The sequence below is a fragment of the Papio anubis genome, chromosome 8 (genome assembly GCF_008728515.1).
Source record: "Papio anubis isolate 15944 chromosome 8, Panubis1.0, whole genome shotgun sequence".
NCBI classification, from domain to species: Eukaryota; Metazoa; Chordata; class Mammalia; order Primates; family Cercopithecidae; genus Papio; species Papio anubis.
In genome coordinates this window covers 63,738,074-63,761,340 of record NC_044983.1, presented here as the reverse complement: position 1 = coordinate 63,761,340, position 23,267 = coordinate 63,738,074, and the positions used below count along the sequence as shown (strand labels likewise).

The window sequence follows — 23,267 nt, the reverse complement described above, 5'->3', positions numbered from 1 at the left end:
TCCTTAGAAAACTATTTTATTATACACACAGTATACAAAAATACTCAGTATTTGTATAATTCAAATGGAAGAAAAACTTTTCCATTCCATTTTCCATCACAAGTTCTAAGTGCTAGGCACAGTGGTACATGCCTGTAGTCTCAGCTACTGAGGCTGAGTTGAGAGAATCATGAGTTCAAGTCCAGCCAGGGCAAGATAATGAGACTCCTCACCACCACCCCATCTCAATTTAAGAAAAGGAAAAAATGTTCTAAGCATGCTTAAATATATATATATACACACATGTGTGTGTGTGTGTGTGTATATATATACACACAATTCATCCATTTTATTATTTATAACTAAATATGGTATAGGTGTTTGTATTTTTCTTTTGGCAATGACAGATAAGCCTGATGGCATCTGTTTATCCCTCATTTAACTTATCCAGGGGCCAAGTATGGGGGGTACTTGGCATAAGGACATTAATCAGCTCTGCTGAGATCCATCTGCGTCAGAGCTTCATGCGTAAAGTAAAAAATACAGCAGACTTAAAACCTGAGCTCATCAAAAAAGAAATGAAGATTCTATGCTGGAAATGACCAAAGAAACAACAAAGGGAGAAAGTTCATGCAGCGCCCAGATCATTTCTGGGTGCTACCAAACTCAATCTCTGTAGGCTGATGCCTTGTTCCCTCACTGCTCTCCACTTGGTCCCTCTCTATGTTACAAAGCATGTACATGGAAACCCAGCAAACTTAACTCTATCCCCAGCTCTGTTCTAGTCAGCTTGGTAAACATGGGCAGTTAGTTCTTAAACCTGGCCTCATTTCTATTATCTGAAATGTTAATGGGGTACATTAATTGATCATTAAGATCCTATCCCTCTTCAAAATTTCTATTATTCAATTTCCAGGTCTGAGACCCCCCAGAAACCTAGTGGATATATCCATGAGAAAACTAAATTTTCCTTGCAGGAAACTAGGGTATGGTATCCAGTTGCAGCCTGAAAATTATTTAAGTGACCTTGTAGCGACCAGGTACAGCCAAATTCCTGCTACATGTTGCTTATATATATTCAAGAAAAAGTAAAGAGGAGGAAAGCCCCAGTTGAATAATACAAAGTCTAATAAATGTCTTCATCTTATTTTAAAGAAAATCAAGCCTGCGAATTTGTGTCAAGAGGTTCCATCGGACAACTAACATGACAACTAAATATCCTGCAATGTCGTGTCTTTCTTCTAATTCAAACACAACAAGGTCTTAGGCCCTGTATTCCACAATGCTTTTGCCCTCAGAAACTGGGGACCTGTAGGCTGGATCTAACTAGCATCAACAGAACTTTTTGGTGGAATTGAATCCAAGGACCATTTGTGCAATTCAAGTCACCCTTCACAGGATCTCACTCTCTTACCATCCACCCCAGATACACTGGAAGACAGCATTTTATGGCCATGCCTCCAAAGGTCCTGGGCTCTTACATCTCTTTATCTAGTTCTCCAGTTGCCCAAAAGCACAGTAATCATAGTAATCAATATCACAACTCAGTCAGACCACCAATGCAGATGACACTAATAGTGGCACTCACATCCCGGGGGGTGAAGGGAGAAAGTGGGACATAAGGGGTGGATATTCAATCTCTCAGGAAATAAGGCCAGGGGCTCTATGCCCATGGGAAAGCCTAAAAGTAGAAGAAAATAAAGGAAGTGCCTAAGCAACAGTGGGGAGGTGGTCCCATTATGGGTAATCAGGTCCAATAAAGAACAGAGTAGAAGTTCATAGTGTTCTTCTTTTACTATCTGACTTCCTCCCAACTCAGGTTCAAAGTTGGACATTTGGGGAGTCTCTTGAACATTAAGGTTACAGAGGCAAGATAACTCTTAGCATGTTAGACAGATAACTTTTCTAAATGTCACTATATAGTCTTCTTAGAAAGCACGGAATAAATTACTGCTACCTTGTAAAAAATAATGTGTACATCCTGCTATGGAAAGATAGCCAACTAGGTCCCATATGTTAGCATGGGAGTATCTGCAACTGCATTACAGTCTGTGGCATAGAAACGGATTTGAATTGGGACATCTATCTGTGCCAACTGCCTGGCAACTTCACACCACCCCACAGTTAGCCACTGAGGAACCTCTCTACTGGATGAGCACAATAGCATGGCTCCGAAGCTGACTGTATAGTCTCAGGCACCACCTGAGTTTTGCTCATTGCATTCCTTTTTCCCCTTATCTACAGCAATCACAGTTCATTATTGTAAGTACTTGACAATTTATTCAGATGCTAACAACGGTATTGAGAAATTGCCTACAGGTGAGCATTTGAAATTCTGTGCTTCTGACAGATTATAAATATCCTTCTCCCCTCTGGGACCCCAGAGTGACAATGGAAGTATGTGAGAGGTGGAGGGAGTTGATCTGTGTCCCAATCCCATATGTATAACGAATATAACCAAAGTATTTATTTATATGAAAGCAAAAGACATTTAGCAACAGTTAATATATTGCATTTCATCTTGTCTTTTCTCCTAAAAGCATATTTTTAAAATTCTAACTAAAATCATTGGGGGAAAATGGAATTCACTTTACTAAGTGAATTTATTTTAGAGACTTTTTTTTTCAAATGGAAAGTATAATTTATTTTAACTTTATTTTACTTAATGTTTGTGACTAATCATGATTTCATAAATTAGCTTATAAAACCCCATACTTTCAAATCTATAAAGCAAAAAGTTACTACCTTTGAGTAATAAGATATTTAAAACAAGCATTTAAAATTACACAAACCACCTCCATCCACAATTTGCTTACAAGCAAATTGACAACCTGTCTGTATGAATAACAACTACATAGCTAAGACAAATCTAGAGTTTGCTATATTCTACAGCGAATATATTATAGGAACAAAACATCATTCTTATGCTTATAAAATAGCATAACTAAAGAAAATTCATTTATTAACTATTTTCTGCACAGTGCTCTCTGTTCCAGTCCCATGAATGCCATGGGACACTACTCGGCTATTTCTCTGTATCTATGTTTCATGTTAGTGTGTTTTGGCTATATATAATTTTCTACTTTCACAGTAGTCCTCCCCTCCCTTATCTCACCTTTTTCTTTCCTCTACCCAACAACTTTACCTAACAAAGTATTTCTAAGTTCTAATATACGGCAAGTGAATTATCCAAGTGAGAAATCTGTCTTACAAAGGAATTTACTACTTACCATTGGCATCCCATTTAAAATCCACAGATCACTTACCAGTGCCATCATCCACATTCTCCACTTCCATCACCTCCGTGTTGATCCGGCCACGAAAAAGGTACCGATGTCCATCTGTAGATGCCTTGCTGTTCTTCAATCGTCTTAAGATGGAATTAAATCAGAAAGACTTTGTTACTAAACAATGTAAAACAATGTCAAAACAATATATTTTAAGCAATTCTTTGAAAAAAGACACCAGTTCAATCGACAATATCAAACATTAGACTGCTGGAGATCTTTACATTTGTCCTCCCTCTCATAACAGCACTGGTTGCTTTAATGAAGTATGCAACTTGCATATTAATTTTTAAAAATAAATTCAAGTTTTAAGCTAAGGATAGTATACAGGTGGGAGAGTGAGTATGTGTTTTGCTCAATATAAGACATCAGCAGTGCCCAGTCAGACTCTGACAGACACTAACAACTGGTCATTTAAAAATTTGATTTGAGTTTCTTTCACCTTCATGACTCATTTTTCAGTAACTAGCGGGTAATTTCCAGTTAGTACTTATGATCCGTCTTCAAAGAATTGGCTGTGCTGGAGGTTCTTAAGCTCAGTGATATCCAGCCATAAAAATATTTCTCCTATCATAGTGTTACAATATAATCACTGTATACTTGTTGAACAAGTCTCTTAATACCTTTGCAATCCTTCAAAAAGGCCTTATTTATTTCTAAAACACCCAAAACATTTCAAAACTGTGTATATATTACATCTAGTGCCAGCTTTTAATCTTAAAAAGTATATAACACAAAGTCAAAAACCCAGTTTACAGACGACCATTTCTAACAATGAATTAGGAAGTTATATATGTTTGTATTTGAATCATTAAGCACACAGGAAAAAATATTTTTTCAATGTTTTTCTTTCATTAAAAACAGGAAAAATTCTAAGAAATGATTCAAGGAGATTAAAAAATATCTAGTCACTCAAGAGATTTCCATTGACCTAGACTATTCAATTGGACTCAGTGACAAAATCTGGCTAATAATTTAATATAGTCAAATAATTATTAATGTGTTGTATTATGTAGACACACGTAGCACAAGTTAAGATGTAGGTGTACACAAACTGCAATGCCCCCTCTTCCTCTCCCGTGCAGTTAGATACCTATCCCGGTGTGGACAGGGTGGGCACAGGGACGTGTCTCCAGATGCTATCACACTCTCCGGGCTCTTTCCTTGGAAAAAATTGCATATTCCTGACTTAGCTGTCTTCAAGCCTCATCAAAACTTAGTAGTCCGTCATCTCTACTAAAGAAAACTAAGCAAATCGATTAATTAGCCTGACTGGACAGTTTGTCAGCCCCAGACCTTCATCACCTTGCACTCCTCACGTTCATTTTGAAAACAACCTCTAAATGTTCTTCATTAATAGGCATAAATCGATGCTATAAATTAGGAATTCATCCCAGGTAGCTATGAAAATTGGCCTCACAGGAGGTTGACTATAGAGGGGAATGCAGATCAGACTAATACACAGGTAACTAATATGCAGGTATTATTTCCAGCTGGAAAATAATATCATGGTGTTTTGAAAAACAGAATTTCTTGTAAGTTGGTAAACTAACTTAAAACCAATCATACTGAAAAGACTTAATATCCTTAACAGTTTTAGTCACAGGCAAAATAATCATGGATTATAGATAAGAATCCATCACTTAGTTCTATTTTCAACATATCAATTTTTTATGATCTTACTGTGAACTCTGTATGGGCTTTGTATATTTCTCTTGGGCTCCAGATATTAAGACTCAGTATAAAATTCCAGTAAGTGTTTGATCAATTCTATAATTCTTAGCTCAAACAGATTTTGATTTCTTCAGAAAATGGCTCTGTTGAAGTTTAAAGACTGAAAAGCCTATAGTTTGAAAATAATTATGCTGCATATTATAATATTGCAAATTTAAATGTCTTGATTCTATTATTTAATTCCTAATTATGTGTTGTAGTGGTCACCAGGACACATATACAAGAATGTATACAATAGCAGAAAAACTGGGGACAACCCTAAAGCCCATTGATAAGAGGATGAATAATTAAATTGTGATACATTTAACTAATAAAATATTATGCAGCAGGTAACATGAAGAAATTTTTGCTACACACAAAATGGATAGACATTTTTAGAAACTATACTGAATACAAATTATAAATTGCAAAAAACTAAAACCACTATGATACTATCTTTTAAAACTCACAAACAAGCCAAACTAAGCAATATCATGTTATACATATCAAATAGTATATCATAATTTTTTTAAAACTAGTTTCTACTGAGATTAATAATATTAGAAATATCCAGAGCAAGGATGCCTAATCTGGCACTCTGCTATTTAAAGAATGTAATTCTAGAATTAAATTCATCAGGTCCCTACTTCATATAATTACAACATTATGGAAGTTTGTAAAAGGTTCCCTTTACTCATATTTTCTGAAAGATCTCTACATCTTAGAAAGTATATGCTGAGGTAAAGTTCATAAGGGAGTGAAGCATTCTAAGTGAAGGGAACAGATGGTTTGTTCAAACAGGTTCTCCAGTCCTGGAAGGGAATGGACATGATGAACTATTTTGTTATTTCCATTTCTAACCACTATGTATTTGGTCCACATAATACATTCATTAAGTGCATTTGCTAAATAGCAGGATTTTAATTTGTTAAACTTTTCCCGTGTTTAATGTACTTAGCAATTCCAGTCATAAGACCACATAATATCATGATTTGTCCACTAATGTTAATTTCGTAAAAGATTTGGGTCTTGATAGCAGGCATAGATAAAGATGGGATCAATTTTAATCAAAAACGATTTCATTCTCAAACGGAGAATTGCACTAAAACACCTTGATTCACATTACAGTTTCTTAATGAGTAACACACAAGTAAAATAACAGCCTCTTCTACATCTTCCAAAAGCCAATTTCTATCAATCTCAATCTCGCTATCAAACACAGAGAACTTAGAAGAACATAATAAAAGATTCATTTTCACATTGGTAAAAAGGAATTTAAAAAAACTCATCAGAATAGAGATGTCAACAATTTAATTATTTTGGGGCTCTAATCCTAGTCTGTTCCCTCTCATAAAGATACATGTTGTATTCCTACGTTTTCTCAGCTTATCTAATTGCGTTTTTGAATTAATGTCTCTTACTAGGGAATTCTAATACTAAAACTCACATGGCAGAACTACCATATATCATCATCATAGCTACCAAATGTTTGCTAACTTGCTCTGGGCATCTTGATGACTGATTTAAGAAGACTCATTATCAGAGATGAAGAATAACTCTCCCTTAAGTCTGTCTTACAGATCAATCGGTTTTGTGTCTCTAATTCTCACTCTACCAGAAAATATTTGACTATAGTTTTCTAAATTCTGAACCTGGAATAAATAGTCATTTAAAATCCTGTACTTTCAACTACTGCTTTACCTTTAAATTGAATGAACCTATTGGTACCATTTCACTAAAACAAATGTGTCCTATATATGGTTAGGGTGAAGCACGTAAAAGCTCAGGAAACTTTTCAATTAAATGTCACTCTACTGTTTTGCTTAACCAACATGCAAAAAAATTTTCCCAAGAGTTTAAGAAAACATCCCATAAAGAACATTCTCAAGAAAAAAGTGTATTCATGCTTTAAAACAAATAGTATTATATCAATAACTTTAATACACAAATTATTTACATTAATGATGGCTAAGCTCTACAGGGGACTAGTTTGAGTTTCATTCACTCATTCATTGATTCTGTGTTTCTCAGCTGTCTATCACAGGTCTGCTCCAATTTCCAGAGAAATTGCATTGAAGGAGCAATAAGGCCCCTGTTCTCATGGACCTTGCAGTCTAATCTAGTAAAGGTGGCAGGAAGTAAACAAACTAATAATGAAGGAAATAGCAAGTGACAAGTACTTTCCTGATATTGATAGTGACTGGGAGGCCACATTAGATGGGATGGTCAGGGAAGACATTTCAGAGGGAGTAATTTTTAAGTGAGATCTGAAAGCCACAAAGAATCTGGCCATGGAAAACTCAAAGGACAGGGCACACTGGGAAAGGAAACAGCCAGTACAAAGGCCCTAATAAGCGAGCACATGTGGCATAATCAAGGAATGGGAGAAAGAGAAGGCTAAAGGAAGGAGTGAGGTATTGTGTTTGGAGAAATGGGACGTGATGATGTGACAGACAGGCAGGAGCTGGACCAGGCAGAATTTTGTAAACTAGGGTAAGGAGTGTGAATTTGAGTCTAGGTGAGGCCAAGCGTGGTAACTTATGCCTGTAGTCCCAGCACTTTGGGAGGCTGAGATGGGAGGATTGTTGTGGCCAGGAGTTCGAGACCAGCCTGGGAAACACAGTGAGACCTTGTCTCTACTGAAAAACAAAATTAGCTGGGTGTGGTGGTATGTGCCTATAGTGCCAATTACTTGGGAGCCTGAGGCAGGAAAACTGCTTGAGCCCAGAAGTTCAAGGTTGTACAGAGCTATGAACATACCATTGCACTCTATCCTGCCTGGGCAACAGAGCAAGACCCTGTCAAACAAAACAAACAACAAAAAAAGAACTTTATTCTAGGAAGCCAATGAGGGCTTTGAGCAAGGTGACAACATGATCTGATTTGTTTTATAAAAGGTGCTCTCGTTTCTGTGGAGAGCACAAATTGTGGAGGCGTAAGGAAAGATATGGTGGGTCAGTTAGGAGACAACTGTTGTCACCAAAGGGGGATCCTGGTGGCCTGGAGCATAGTAGTAATGATGATGGAAAGATGTGGAGAGATGTTTGTATGTTTTCAATGCAGATGCAGGAAGATTTTCTAATGGATTGGATGTGGAATGTTGAGGGAAAAACAGGAACCAAGGCTAACTCATAATTTTTGGAATTGAGAAAACAATAGAGAGGGAAAGCTGAGAGAGGAGTAACTTTAGGAAGGGGAATCCAGAATCCCATTTCTTCCATGTTGTGGTTGAGACTCCTCGTGGCCATCACAACAGGCAGGCTGTAGGAGTTGAGATTGCTGGGCTAAGTATAGAGATTTGAGAGCAACTGACACAGATGTGGGACATGAGTGATGGGAATGGATAAAATCAGCTGGGAAGAGTCTATGAATATGAAGAGGGAAAAGGAGTCAAATGCAGAGCCCCACAGCACTCTAATATCCAGCCAAGAGAGTGGGATATAATAACATTAAAGAGAAGAGAGTGCTTTGGGAAGGTAGGATTGCTCAGCTAAGCTACATGCTGCTACAAAAACAAGCAAAACCTCAAAGAGCAGAAAAGTGACCACTGGAATAAGAAGCACAGCAGTGCTTCTTACGGTGATTCTGATGGGAGTAGCTCAGTGGAGGAGAGTGAACAAAGACCTTGCTGAATGTTGCTCATGCCAAATAACAAGTGAGAGAGTAGAAAAAGTGACAACATAAAACTCCTGCAAGGAAGTCTGCTATGAAGGGTGACAGTGCAACACAAGATAAAGGACTTTTAAAATTTGAGATAGGAGATCTTCGGCAATGTTTGGAGTCAGAAGAGCTGAAGTGACAATACCAGAGGAAGAGAGCTAGGAAGATGGGGGATGATATTCAGAGTAGAATGCCTGAAATGAAGATTTCAATTTTATGACTGTTGGTATTGACAAGGTAAACGTATGGCCCTAGGACAGGAGACTCAGGTGTAATGGCAGAAAGGCTCATTGCAGGCGAAGAGACAGTGGGCTTTCAGGTCCCAAATTCTGGATAGATCATCCACGTGAGTTTTGAACACCTCCAAAATGGCAACAGGAGTAGGTTAGAAAAAAAATGATGCAAGAGCTAGAGAAATCACTAAATTCATGTGTGACAGTGAGATATTACGTGTTCTATAAAGGGGAGATGAGGGAAAGGTAGTGGAGAGGAAAGACTCATGGCATGAACTTCACATGTGCTGAGATTATTGAAGGAAGAGGGGGAAATGATTGGGAAACAGGATTAGGAAGCAAGGAAGACACACCAGCCACTCCTCCAGGGCGTGAGATATGTGGGATAGGAACAAACTGCACCTCTCCTCAAGAGGGCTCTGAGGACCCAGCATCATCAGATGACAGTGACATTTCAGTTAGATTTTACAAGAAGGTGAAGCGAACAATCAGAGAGCAGACTGAACAAATGTGAAGAAAGGCACTGATGGATGATGGGTCTGGGAAGCACAGAGAGAAAGGTAGAAACTGAGCTGGATGACCCCCAGAGGGAAAGGTAGAAACTGTGACCACTTCTGAAGTGTGACCTGCTTAGGATCTTACCTGTGTTTTCTTTTGCAGTACACCAAAAGGTTGTCAAAAAGAAAAAACACCCGTTCTTGAATATTTCCAGAAGAAATTTTCAGTAAGACTCCACACATTAGCATTTCAGTGCAGGTGTCAGTGATGTTGGACCCCTAAGTCAGGAGAAATGCAATTAATGTCTGCTTACTTGGTTGACACTTCTGCATATAATTATTTTTCTACTTACAATTATAGTTATTTTTATTTTAAGAAGCAATCTATGCACAGGCTAAAGTGCAAACAAACAGTAGAGAGAGTTATATACTGATTGGAGAGCCCCTAACCCCTTCATTTCCCCCGATCAGTCTCCTTCTGTGTCTCCTTCCAGGTTGTGTACATACACAAGCATATAGACTACATGTCACCTATGTCATGTTGAAAGGAGATGACTTCAAATTAATTCATAATGTTAACAATTAGAATTTATCTGTCTTTTTTTTCTCTTTTTCCCCAGTATGTGGGAAAAAGGGGCTCCATAGGCACAAAGCACATGAAATTGTCTACATGTTTAGCAGGTCTCAATTTATATATCCACCCCTAGGATGGAGAAAAGAAATAAAAAGAGAAAAAAATATTTAAAGGGAGCAACTTTCCACAGAGCCTTTCACCCTATTTATTAGAAGTTGGCAAAGGCACACTAGCTAACTAAATAAGTGTTTATAGCATGCCCATCAAGATTACATGACTAGTGACAAAAGCAATTCTTAACACAAGCTAGAATTAACACTAGAAGTGAAGAGGAGCCACAAGATGGAAGGAGCCTGGCCCCCTGAATCATCAACAGAGGAAAGCTGCCCCCTGAGTTGGACATGAGCGTCGGACTGTGGTGGGAGATGCACAGAAATGTCTATTTCGAGCCATTATAAATATTATAGTCTATTTGTTTCTACAACCTAATCTATCATAACCAATGCACTGAGTTGGACCAAAAAAAAAAGAAAAAGGACATTTTCCATAAAGATCTATATATGTGCTCTGCAAGAGACTTTAAGTTTCAACTATATCAAGATTCTTTAAATCTGGAGTAAATTTCTAATTTTTGTGTAACTCAATGTTTCTATTTTTAATGTTTCCTATTTAAAATTTAGAACATTAATTTTAAAGTTCATATTTCCACAATAATCACTGATAATAGTTTCTCTGGTTAATTATAAAAATTTAAATTAAAATAACAACTAACTCCTACAATGACAAATCAAACTTTCAAAATGGGGAATTAATTAAGAGAGTTTTTAAATATTAATTTGATTATCTTTATATTGCAAATTTTAGACATTTTCCTTTATTATTTCTTTTTTTTTTTTTTTTGAGGCAGAGTTTCGCTCTTGTTGCCCAGGCTGGAGTGCAATGGTGCAATCTCAGCTCACCGCAACCTCCGCCTTCTGAGTTCAAGCAATTCTCCTGCCTCAGCCTCCCAAGTAGCCAGGATTACAGGCATACCACCATGCCCGGTTAATGCTGTATTTTTAGTAGAGACAGGGTTTCTCCATGTTGGTCAGGCGGGTCTCGAACTCCCGACCTCAGGTGATCTGCCCGCCTTGGCCTCCCAAAGTGCTGGGATTACAGGCATAAGCCACCACACCCGGCTGTTCCTTTATTATTTCTTTTCATCCTGAAAGTGGATATACAAGTGAAGATTTGGCAAAAAAAAAAGTTACAAAATTTCATGTACTTTATCATGTGTTCATTAAGCAAAGTGGTTTTAATTTACAGCAATTTCACAATGTGTACAGAATAGCTCTCCCTTAGACCATTTCTTATGATGACCCATATAGGCCAACCCTGGATGATAAGCTGTTACATTATGAAAGGGTTACTGCAGATATCATCTTAATTTTCACATTAAACAAATCTCCCGAGTACCTCAAATTAACATATGCAGATATTAGTAGGTGCATTCTTAACAAAGCATTTCCTGACTTGTTGATAATTATCTTTCTTAATAAATGTAAGGAGTATTTTATATAAAATTGAACTAACTATAATGACATTGTTATCTTACAACTGATTCAAAGTGATGCTACAATCAATCAAACCTCTAGGTCTTTTTCCTCCATCCTGTACGTTAGTTTGACTTTTTGAATCACCCGTCCATATTGATACAAGAAACTCTCAAGCCCCTTGCTAATATACAGACCTATTCTATCTAAGGCATTACTAAAAGTCCCCATCAGTTCCTCATTCCTGATCAAAAAACAGAGTAAGATTTACTGACCTCTTTAAGGTCAACATTTCTTTATATAAGCAACCCAAATCATCAGTTTAGTCAATTACTAATCACATTTTTAGTAAATAAGGACAAGCACAACCATTGATAGCTTCTAGAATTCATGGTTATGCCGCAAAGTGTATCTCACAATATACATATAACTTCGGTCAGATTGTGTTTTACTGAATCTGACTGAGATGTTTCTGTCACTGAGATGATGTACCTTTAACACTTAAAGCAGGCTTCAAGAATTAGTGCAATATCACCTTTCACCATCTTCTACCACAGTAATCTACCATCATGGCATGAAATATCTTCCTTGAGTAACTAAATAATTCCCTGAGAATTGTTAATGTACTAAAGGATTCTATGTCAAAATGTGCAGATTTGTCTAAAAATATCATCCTAACACAGCAGCTCACAGCATTTTCCTTTATCCTGCATTTATCTTTGAAACTCTAAAGCATGCCCACTGTGCCTTTGATTTCCCATGACTTAAATTTGTGCATTATCTCTAGGATAATGGCAGGCAAAAATCATTAAGAACTGTTTAACCACAGATATGTATGAACTGACTGCGGAGAGAAACTACAATCTTGGAAAAGATGAAAGATGACAGGAGGCCTTGAAATGTCCCTACTCGTATACAATGCATCAGCAGACAAAGATCTAACAGAGCTAGATCCATTCACAGTGGAAGAAAAGAAAATTGACAAGACTGACAACTAGAATGTGCTTCATAAGAGAACAGTTCTGATATCAAAGGAGTCTCTTAAAAAAATTGATGAAGCATTTGAACATTCTTACAAAGATAAATCTTTAAAAAAATACTGTGAAAACAAACATAAAGAATATTATATTGTCTTATCATAAAATGTTTGACACACCCCAAAAAAGACTCAGCATTTGATTTGCTCTTTTTGAGGTTAAAACTATTAACTAAAATTATAACCTGATTTCTATGACATATAAAACAAATAATATAAATTTTCATTTTACTAAGATAAAGTCCCATCAAACCTTCCCCCCTTACACTTCATTGAAATTTTGTGCCTCTTTTAAACTGGATTCATTTTCAGTCGTCTTTTTCCAGAACCACTTATCCTCAAATAACAAAGACTATATATAAATCAATTCTATCTCAAGGTAGAAGATGAATTTGTATCTGCCAAATCACCTCGTACAGAGGACAAAAAGAAACAAGTACCAGCACTAAGCTCTGGAAGACTCACATCCATGAAATAACAAGAAACATGACCTGAAGTCAATACACTGTCAGGCACAAACTCAATCAAATGGAAGCAGCAAACAGATTCCAAAACCAACAAGAAGTAATTTTTAAATGGTCCTGTAACACTGTATTTTTCCATGTAAAAAGGTAATAAAGAAATGTCCAATTTCTTTCTGTGTCTCTTTACTTTCTAAAACACAATATTTATCTTGAATCTCATTTATCCCAACACCTTCATATATTAATAATTCCTTCTCTTATCTTTTACCATAATACTGTTTTCCAGATTTGAGAGATCAATTCCAAACAGGCATTTCAAGGACTTAAAGCTGAATTACTGACAACGTAATGTTTATTGATACTCCCTTGTCAAAATACTTCAGTATAGCTCCAAAGGCTACAGTTATCATTACAACATAATCAGTCAACCAACACACAGACAGAGAATGGTCCTGTTCTATGAAATGAATCAGTGACTCTGATTAAACAGCTAATAAACTTCCCTTCCAGGGCATATTAATCATCGTTCACAATTACCTTCAGTAGACTATCTTGCAGAATGTTCTGAATGTTGCATAACTTATATGACTGAGATATAATAAATTATACTAACAAAAGGCATAACTTCAAAAATGAACAAATAAAATATACACTATAGATTTTCTGTGGTGGCAGTTACTACATAAACGCTGACAAAAATCTAATTTTGATAATCAACTTACTTTTAAAAGACAAGCAGGAAAACAAACTTAATCCAAAGCATTTGCCAGATTTGTATCTGAGTGGATATAATAGCACATGGTAAGGAATATAAGCTTTAGAGTCAAGCTGCCTATTTTCAGATCTAAATGTTGTCACCTGTTAGTTATAAGAACTCGGGTAAGTTAAATAGTCTTCAGTTTTTAAATCTATTCAATGAAGAGTATAGCATCTCAGCCAACTGTGGAGATGGTTATAACGCACTGTATGTGATTATAACGCATACAATGGAGAATCAGTTATTTCCCCAAAAAGAAATTGGAGGGCTGGCAGTCAAGTTCCTCTGCCCTTCCCCTAGCAAATTCACCCAAGCAAGATTAGTTGAATCTTGGATTTTGATCTTCAGTCTTGAATGTAGTCATATAAAGATGGAAAAAATTATTACAGCCTATTCATTTTAGCTAGGGCATGGATGAGACTGTCAAAGAGTTTCAGCCGCCTAGACACCCTTCTCAGGTCTGACGCTGTAGCTTTTGTGTTCACTCTGCAAGCTACCCAATCTTTTAAATTAATTTTTCTTTTAGTTTCTGTTGCTTACAACCATATAACCCTAAGTACTATAATACCTTCAGTAGATAGGTGCATATATTAGACAAATGAGGGAAATTTTTTAAAGCTTTAAAATACTACCTCATATTTGCGTAGCATTTTACAGTATTGAAAGCACTTTTACTTATTTCATTTGACTTCTGCAATAATCCACACTCCATATAGGAGAGGAATTATATATCACCCCCAAACAAAGGGTTAGAGTCCAGACTAAAACCCAACTCTGCTCAAAAGCCATGCTTTTCTCACTGTCATATGTTTTGCAAACAATAAATTTCAATTGCTTGTTTACCTAAATTCAACATTCGGGAATGTAAATAATTTAGTAACACAAAATACTAGATAGGAACATTGTGCCTAAGAGATGTTATTGTTTAAAACGAAAGCTTTCATTTGATTAACAGTGAAGTAAGTCCCCAGATAATTAAATGACAGAATAACACACCTATAATAGAAATAATGCAGATTCATGGTATATCAGACTTGGATTCCATCAAATAGAATTTTAGTTACTGAAGGAACAGTGTCCTCCCTAAGGAGGCCCTGAACGTGGTCTGCAGGAGCCTGTGGAAGGAGCCGGAGAAGAAGCTGTTTCCTAGCATGAGCCCAAGACTCCTAACCTCAAAAACTCGTCAGGGAACTCTGCATTCTGTAACTGTCATGCCACCCTACATCTGAACTTCCCCGCGTCCTAACCCTAAGGTAGCCTCTCCACAGATACATAAGGCTTCCACAGGCTGAGCAAGGATCTCCACTAGCAAGTCAAAGACAGCTCTTAACTCATTACAGCTTCCTCCCAGGGCCTGAATTCAGCCTGTGTGACTCTGTGTCCTTACAGAGAGTCCTATGAGACTAGCAATTTCTCCTAAACTCCCCAGAAGGGACTAGGCCTGAAAATCAAGTTGCCCCCCTCGATGGGGTGGTGGACTGGGACAGGCAATGGAGTTCTTATCACAAATTGCCAAACCCACTGACTGGGCCCTGCTCCAAGCTGCACTCCCTCAAAGTCCCAAAACTCCCAATCTCTGTATGGCCGTCTTTCGCAATCATTGTCAAATCCTACTCAAGTAGAATTTATGTTGCCACTTCTTCTTGGAATCACTTTCTTGGAACCCAACTTTCATATTATCTCCCCTGTGCCTCCTGGAACTGACTGTAGAATTTAAAAACAAGGACTATTTAACTTACCCAAGTTCTTATACCTAACAAGTGGCAACATTCTTCTCTAATTTCTCTGAATACACAACAGAATTCCTTAACTCCATCCAGTTTTCCCTGTCTCAGTGTCCCATTTTCTCTTGCTCTCAGAATGTAGTAAAACCACGAAAGCTGGTGAAGTCAGGCACCCTCAGTTGTGGGCTACATAGGATATAGTTCCACCTACATTCATTCTTCCTTTGAGTAACTGGTGTATACTGTGTAAACAGTATCAATAACTTTTAAGGAATCTCTCATTTCTACAGTACATTCAATTTTTAGGATATACACCCGGATGAAACAAAATTATGACAGATTCCATTTCCTTAGAGTGCCGAAAAAAGTCTCTGAAGTTTTTGTTTTGGTAAAAGGCCTGGCACATTTCATTGACAAATTCTGCAATTTAAAGCAAGTTCCACTTTTCTTCCAGTGTTTGAGTGACAACAGAACTCCAAAAGCAAACTGGAGTCCATTTTTCTCATCACAGCAGGACAACAGCTCCCCAGGAAAGAAATAATCATCATGAATTAACTGTAAAACACACAACCATTTTAGCCGCCTGAAAGAGGCAGCATTCATGCTGAATGTGAGGGCACTCTGGACACTTGAAATGGAAAGAGTTAGACAAAGAAGCAGCTAGGTCAACCCCAGTTAGCATTTTAAAAGATTCATAGGAGAGAAGGGACAAACGGGAGAATTCCTTAAGGTCAATGTTTGAGGTTTCTTCGCATATCTGGGTGGACATAATTTTAGGTCCAAATGAAAACTAACGTGTCAAAGGTAAGAAACAAATTCATCTAAAGCCTTAAAGATAAAGCAATCCACTTAGTTTTATGTGATAACAGTATTTGGCTAGGAGCATTTTCAATCTTTCCTACACTCAAAAGTTATCTTCATTGCTTACTTTATAACAAGAAAAAATTTGACCTAGTCCAAAGCTTATACTCATTTAAATTAAGGCAACGTAATGACAGAATTTGAGCTCATTCTTTGCATAGCAGTAAAGTAACATAGGACTCCAACCCCATGAAATAACTGGGAATCAAAGTTACCATTAGCTGAAAACATTTTACAGATTTTGAACTATACTCTTCTTTTTGGCATAAAAAAATTTCCTTAATGACTCAGGAAGTCATAACATTTTTCATCTTGAATAAACCTTAAAAATAAGGTCATAGCCAATTCCTTCAGTTTATAAATTAAGAAATCAAAACAAAGAGGTTAAGTGAACACGTAATTTAGAGACTGAAAGTAATACCACAGCACACCTACTGAACTTTCCATCCCTTCTTCACTCTCCCAGGATTCAGGCTATGTACTTATGGCCAAAGTTAAGAGAGGAACAGAATCATCACGATGCATAAATGATAAAATATTAAAGCTAATAGCCCACATAGTATCTATTGGCTCCATCACAAACTTCTTCGGTCAAGGTTAAGTCAATTAACCACCACCTTAAAGATACTTTAAAATAATGATGAAAGTGAGCACTTTTCAGAATTGACTGTAGTCCTCAAGAAATATCTAAGAAAATGACCATTTATGGTTCCATCCAATGCCAGTAATTCTGTACAAGGCCTGCAACATTAAACTATCTTAAGCTCGATTGTCGAGCAAAGTGAATGTACCTCCCAGCCTTCAATGTGAGACTGCCATTCCTCTAAAACTTCTAACTTCTCCATCTGTCTCTTGGCCTCATTTATGTTGGAACAGACAGCTTTCATGGCTTGGAGGGCTTCCATCACTGCTGCATAGTCACTGTGTTTCCGTGGAGTCCGCTTCAGCAGCTCCTGTTTATACACAAAAAAACAAATTGCCCTTTGATCTTCAGCTTTCTGGTACAGCAGGTTCATCCTGACCAGGAAATGAAAATTGCAAAGATCGTGAGAGCCACTTCCATAAGTGACATCACAAATTCCTCTAAGATTAAGATCAAAAACAAAAGTTTGAATCAATGAGTAAGTGTAACCCAAATGCATATTTTTGCAGTCACTTTAATTTTTCCTCAAACTTACTTTGTTTTTAAAAATTAAGTTAGGTTCCTCCTTTTGAATGGTCAAATATCTTACCGGGAACACAAATTTTTATGTTTTTAATAATTTGACTTTTGTTCTAACAGAAGCACATCTTTATATGTTAATTTCATTTTTCTAGAGTCTTTAACAGAATAACAAATCTTTAAGTATGTCATAACTTCAAAAATAATTTAAACATCTTATTTTCTAATATTTTTGAGAAACTATAAAATATGTCATAAAGTAAAATTTTAAAATAATGTCTTCTACTACAACAAGATAATTTATAAATTCTACAATACTCCATCATTAAAGGAGCAATTTATGCTGTTTTTCCCAATTTCTCAGGCTTATTCTATGTGATGAATGAACTACCATGTACCCCTCAATAGTTTCCTTTTTTGTTTTTGGTATTTAGGGGATTGGGAGGGTCTTTTTATTTCTATTTTTCCCACTCATCAAAACTAGAATAATCTTTAATCTCTTAAACATATTGAAAGCCGTTGTCAGTTGTTTAAAAGCACAAAATTAAACATCTTCACCCACTGTCTAGACAGTTGGGACCACATTGTTTTTTAATTAGTCATGTGTTTCCTTACTACAGTTGCCATCATCACGTAACTAACACAATTACAGAAATCCTGAGGCAAGTCTTGAAAAGAATTTTCTAAATTCTCAACAAACAGTGTGAAAATATGCAGTTGTTATATTCTTTTGAGTTCTGTTATTGTTGAAAACTCTGCCATAAACTTGGACCCTAAATTCGTTATGTTCACACCTTGTTCTGCAGAGCTAACACCAGAGGAATACATATTATATCACTCCCAAGACAAGGTTTAAAAGTTGTGCTGGATCACAAATCCCTAAATGAGACATGCAGGCTTCTTCAAAAACTCTAAAGAGTAGAGGCACCTGTAAATTACGTCAAGTGGTCAAGTCAGTCTACAGGCCATAATTTGGGGTCCAATCATCGAAGGAGTTGAATATGAATTTGCATAATGTGAAATAGTGAGAGGAAACCATCACTCACAATCTGTTAGCCATTACTTGCTAAGAACCCAATGTTGATTGACCAACTCAATAATTTCAAGCTCCACAAATAACATCAATGTATCTTTTCCTAACACTACAGCCTAATCCATAGAATATTTTTTTCCAAGTAAATGAAACACCCTAAAGCAAAGAAAATCCCAGCAGAATTTTTCAGCTGATGGTACAATAGAGACAAATATCAACGCCAACGTATCTATTACATGAGTTAACAGTTTTTCATGTTTCTTTGTGGAGATAATCTACCAGAAAAGGGAAAGGAGGTCAACCTTCCACTGCTTGAAGGGGCTCTGAACCGACCTTCTGGCTAAGAAAGGATGCATCCACGATGCTTTCTTCTGAGAGGTCAGTTCAAATACCTGAGTTCATCCCTAATCAGAAATGAGTAATTTAGAATAACCACTTTGTCAGGATGTAACCTTTTAATCTCCCTATCCCTTCTTAAACAAATCCCTTGGGATTCCAAAATCAGGGTCAGGAATAACTGCAGTTATGAGTACACAGGCAAACTGAGTCAAGTCAGAGGTCTGTAGGGATTCTCAGAAAGAAAGGAGACACATTTGCAACAATACTCCCTCTGCAGAGATGGGGACTCCTGTGTCAGCCTCTCTGAGGCTTTTTATGGCTTTAGCAAGCAACGCTAGACTTCTATTTCTTTAATAAGGAACAAACATTTTCAAATAAAATTTACACAGATACCCAATTTATGGAATTGACAAGAGTTGTATTAAACTACATTTTTAGTTCAAATTCAACATTTATTTCTTAAAAAGCAAATCAATAAAAACACCAGTTAATATGTCTCTAGTATTTCTGAGTATTTTTTGAAGTTTAGATGCCAAGTAGTAATTTATATTAAAATAAATTTAATATAAATTTTTGAAAAATAAGTAGTAATTTATATTAAAATAAATCAGAATCAAATAGATATGAATAAAATGGCTAATACTTATAACGTACATACTATGTTAATTGATTTTATAAAATAGTTAAATTAATCATTATTATTATATAATCCTATACATATGCATATATATGTATTCAGAATACACATGCATACATACGTACACACATTCCTACAGGTCTATGCTATAATTTCATCATCATCATTATCATCATCATCATCATCTCTATTTCATAAATGAAAAACCAAGGCATTAAGAGGTTCGATTACATGTCCAGTAAGCACAATACTTGGGATTTAAACTCAGAGTTCATGTGCTTAACCACTATCCCAGGCTGCCTATCCTGATGTTATGGTTCCAAAAAATGTAGTTTCAAAAATTGCTGTCTTGACCTATTCATAGGTCCGTTGCAGTAAGGGCAGTAAGTAGTTGGCACCTTACAGTATATTTTTCATAATAAAAATTGTGGTTACTATAATGAGGCAACAAATCTACAACCATTAGTGTGATGTTTTACATCTTCTAGAGGCAATGTTTTCTTAGCAATCTTATTCCACATTCTATCATTTATTGCCTCATGACACCCACACTATTCCCTTTAATAATAATTTTAAATTCTGGCTATGCAATTATACAATTTTGACCATAATTTCATTAGCATCACAAAGTCATCAAAGTTTAAGGAAATCAAAAATATACCAGCAGTGGATTTATTTAAAATAAAAGGCCCTGCAAAATGCTATATAAACTAGTCATAATGAACTTAATGGGATCTATCTTGAAGCTAATGCATTTCCTCTAAATAAAACTTAAGTATGTTTTATACAAAGAGCACCAAAAGCTCTTTCAGTGGCTTTTCCACTGAAAATCTGTTTCCTACACTATATATAAATTTGTGACAAAATGACCACTTTTTTCCAATACGTATGGTCTGCCCTTCCTTTAGAATATCAGACTCTTTAAAATAATTTTTTTTTTTTTTTTGAGATGGAGTCTCGCTCTGTCACCCAGGCTGGAGCGCAGTGGCCGGATGTCAGCTCACTGCAAGCTCTGCCTCCCGGGTTCACGCCATTCTCCTGCCTCAGCCTCTCAAGTAGCTGGGACTACAGGCACCCGCCACCTTGCCCAGCTAGTTTTTTTTATTTTTTAGTAGAGATGGGGTTTCACCGTGTTAGCCAGGATGGTCTCGATCTTCTGACCTCGTGATCCGCCCGTCTTGGCCTCCCAAAGTGCTGGGATTACAGGCTTGAGCCGCCGCGCCCGGCCAAAATAATTTTTTAAAAAGATCATCAGCAAAATATGTAGGTACAAGGAAATGGCTACAACGAGGTAGCACATAAAATACCTTCAAAATGAGAGGGTACTTGCATATTCTTTGTATTGGTGTTACTAAATATCCTTCCAAGGGAACATCTGTGTTCTTCCGTCCTCCAAGCAGCATGCAGTTCTGGGGTGAAAATAATCATAATTAATTACATTTTTAAAATCTCAGGCAGCAAAACATTTTTCTACCATAAAATGCTGAAAACTAGTGAAAGTATATGTCTTTATATACTTTCTTTCTCTAAGAAAAGCATATTCAGTCACAAATACTCACAGAGAGACAAAGAGAAATACTAGTTACAGAACTGTTGTGAATCTGTATCTTAAAAATTAATGTACTTATATTTCCCTGAGTATGAAGTCTGAGGAAAAAGAGGTGGAGAAAGAGAGAGAGAGGTGAATGAATGGATGGATGAATGGATGGATAAGTGGTGGATAAACAGATGATTGACACATAAATAGATAGATTGATTTTGCTTATAAAGAAAGGTATATTATGTTGTAGAAGGGCAAGTATCAAGACAGTTAGGTTCTAACTCAGGCTCTGCAACTGACAAGTGATACAACTTGGGCTAATTTCAGAATTCTAGTTTTCCTCTCCATAAATAGGGCAGGTTTTAAGCAAATGATCTCTGAGTCATTTTTTGCTATCACACTGCACCAAAGACGCTGGGCAGCCAGTGTCAGAGAAGGAGGTCAGACAGGATCTCCACAGAGGCAAGGTGAAAGAAGAAATCTCAAAATCAGGAATCAGAGTGTGGTGATACTGAAGCAGCTTTCTTTGATGATAAAGTGGTGGTCAAGAGAAAACTGACTCTGAAAAATAAAACCTTCACCTTCATAAGCAACGTGCAATGAAACAGACTTGAAACTTGTCCAAACCTTCTTTCTGCAGTGCCTACAACAGACAAATTATTTAATAAATATCTAACAGAGGGAGAAGAGAGCCCCTCAAATATCAAGCTAAGTTAGCAACTTTCATACTACAATTTTCAAAATACTGTTTCAGGTTCATTGAGAGGAGAGGCTGAGTGTTGATCAGGAAAGGATGCAAAAGGAAGACCAACAGTAGGAGAAAAATTTTCTGCTGTTCTGAGCAACTGAATATCAGCCTCAATTTGTGGTCCAAGTCAGCAAAATCAGCACTATGAATGTAACTTCACCCAGACCCCACAGATGACATAGCAGCAAACACATGCTCTTACACAAGCATCCTCTTTGGGGGTTTCACTTCCTACTGCAATCGGGTTATCAAAATATTCTTTCAAACTATATTTGGTATTTTCCCCCAGAGGAATCCTATGAAACACAACTATCTACATCTCGTTATATTTCCAGTGATGTTTCCGTTCCAGTATGTTAGCATCCCCGTAAATTACAGCAGCCGTCCCCTCACCTACCTCTGGACTGAAGTGCCCTAAAATCACTCAGGGTTGTCTAGCCCACTTTTATTGCCTTGTGTATTAGTACTGTATAGATTGTGAACTCAATTCATAATCCCACAGGTTGGCTACCACTTTAGACTGGCTTAGGAGAGCTAGCTCCTTACACATACATAAAGAATATGTTTCCTGACCAGGTACAGTGGCTCACGCCTATAATCTCAGCACTTTGGGAGGCTGAGGTAAGAGGATCGCTTGAGCCCAGGAGAGAGTAGAAAAATGAAAAGTGCATCAGGAACCAAGAGGAAACATTAAGCTTACCAACATGTGTGTAAATTGGAGTCAGTAAAGAAGAAAACAAAGGGTCATATAAATATTTCTAAAATAATGGCTAAAAACTTCCCAGATTTGATGAAAAATTAATCTATAGATTCAAAAAGCTCAACTATAAATAAGAAATGTACAACCATCCCCACATCTAAATACATCATTGAACTACTGAAAGAAAAACACAAAGAGAAAATCTAGAGAGCAGCAAAAAAGAGAAAAATGTCCCATCATATAAAGTATAACAACCATACAATTATAGCAGATGCCTTATCATCAGAAACAATGGAAGCCATAAGGTAGTAGAATGACATATTCAAAGCGCTGACTGAGAAAAAAATCTATCAGTCCAAAAGTTCTATGTCCAAGTAAAATTATCCTTCAGAAATGAGGGCAAAATAAAGACATTCGCAGATTTAAACAACAACAACAAAAAAAGACTGAGCAAAGTCATTGCTAGTAGAAATGACTTACAAGAAGTACTAAGGGCTGAAAAGTCTAATATCAGAGTCAAATACACAGGAAGAAATAAGAGCACCAGAGATGGTAAATATTTATATGAATATAAAAGACTGCAGAAAAATATAGAAAGCAATAATTGTAACACTGTGTTGTGAAGTTTATAACATATATAATATATATGGCAATAATAGCACAATAGAGGAGAGATGAAATGGAACATTTTCCATTTCTACTCAGGGAATATTATAGCCAAATTTCCCCTATATTTAACTGGAATTAGGTCAGTATTAACCTAACATGGATTTGATATGTTAAGATGCATA

At 36.6% G+C, this 23,267-nt stretch overlaps 1 protein-coding gene across 4 annotated transcripts in view; it reads right to left on the bottom strand.

The window, feature by feature from the left end:
- The window catches only part of PREX2 (phosphatidylinositol-3,4,5-trisphosphate dependent Rac exchange factor 2), a 303,886-nt gene that overhangs the window by 212,971 nt on the left and 67,648 nt on the right, over positions 1–23,267 (bottom strand). For all 4 annotated transcript variants that reach the window (XM_021942408.2, XM_017962077.3, XM_003902839.5 and 1 more), the window contains exons 5-8: positions 20,796–20,897; positions 17,109–17,270; positions 9,515–9,648; positions 3,246–3,349 (exon numbers count right to left, since the gene is read on the bottom strand). In XM_021942408.2, the coding sequence (XP_021798100.2) occupies positions 3,246–3,349; positions 9,515–9,648; positions 17,109–17,270; positions 20,796–20,897 (502 nt within the window). The remainder of the gene's footprint in view (positions 1–3,245; positions 3,350–9,514; positions 9,649–17,108; positions 17,271–20,795; positions 20,898–23,267) is intronic.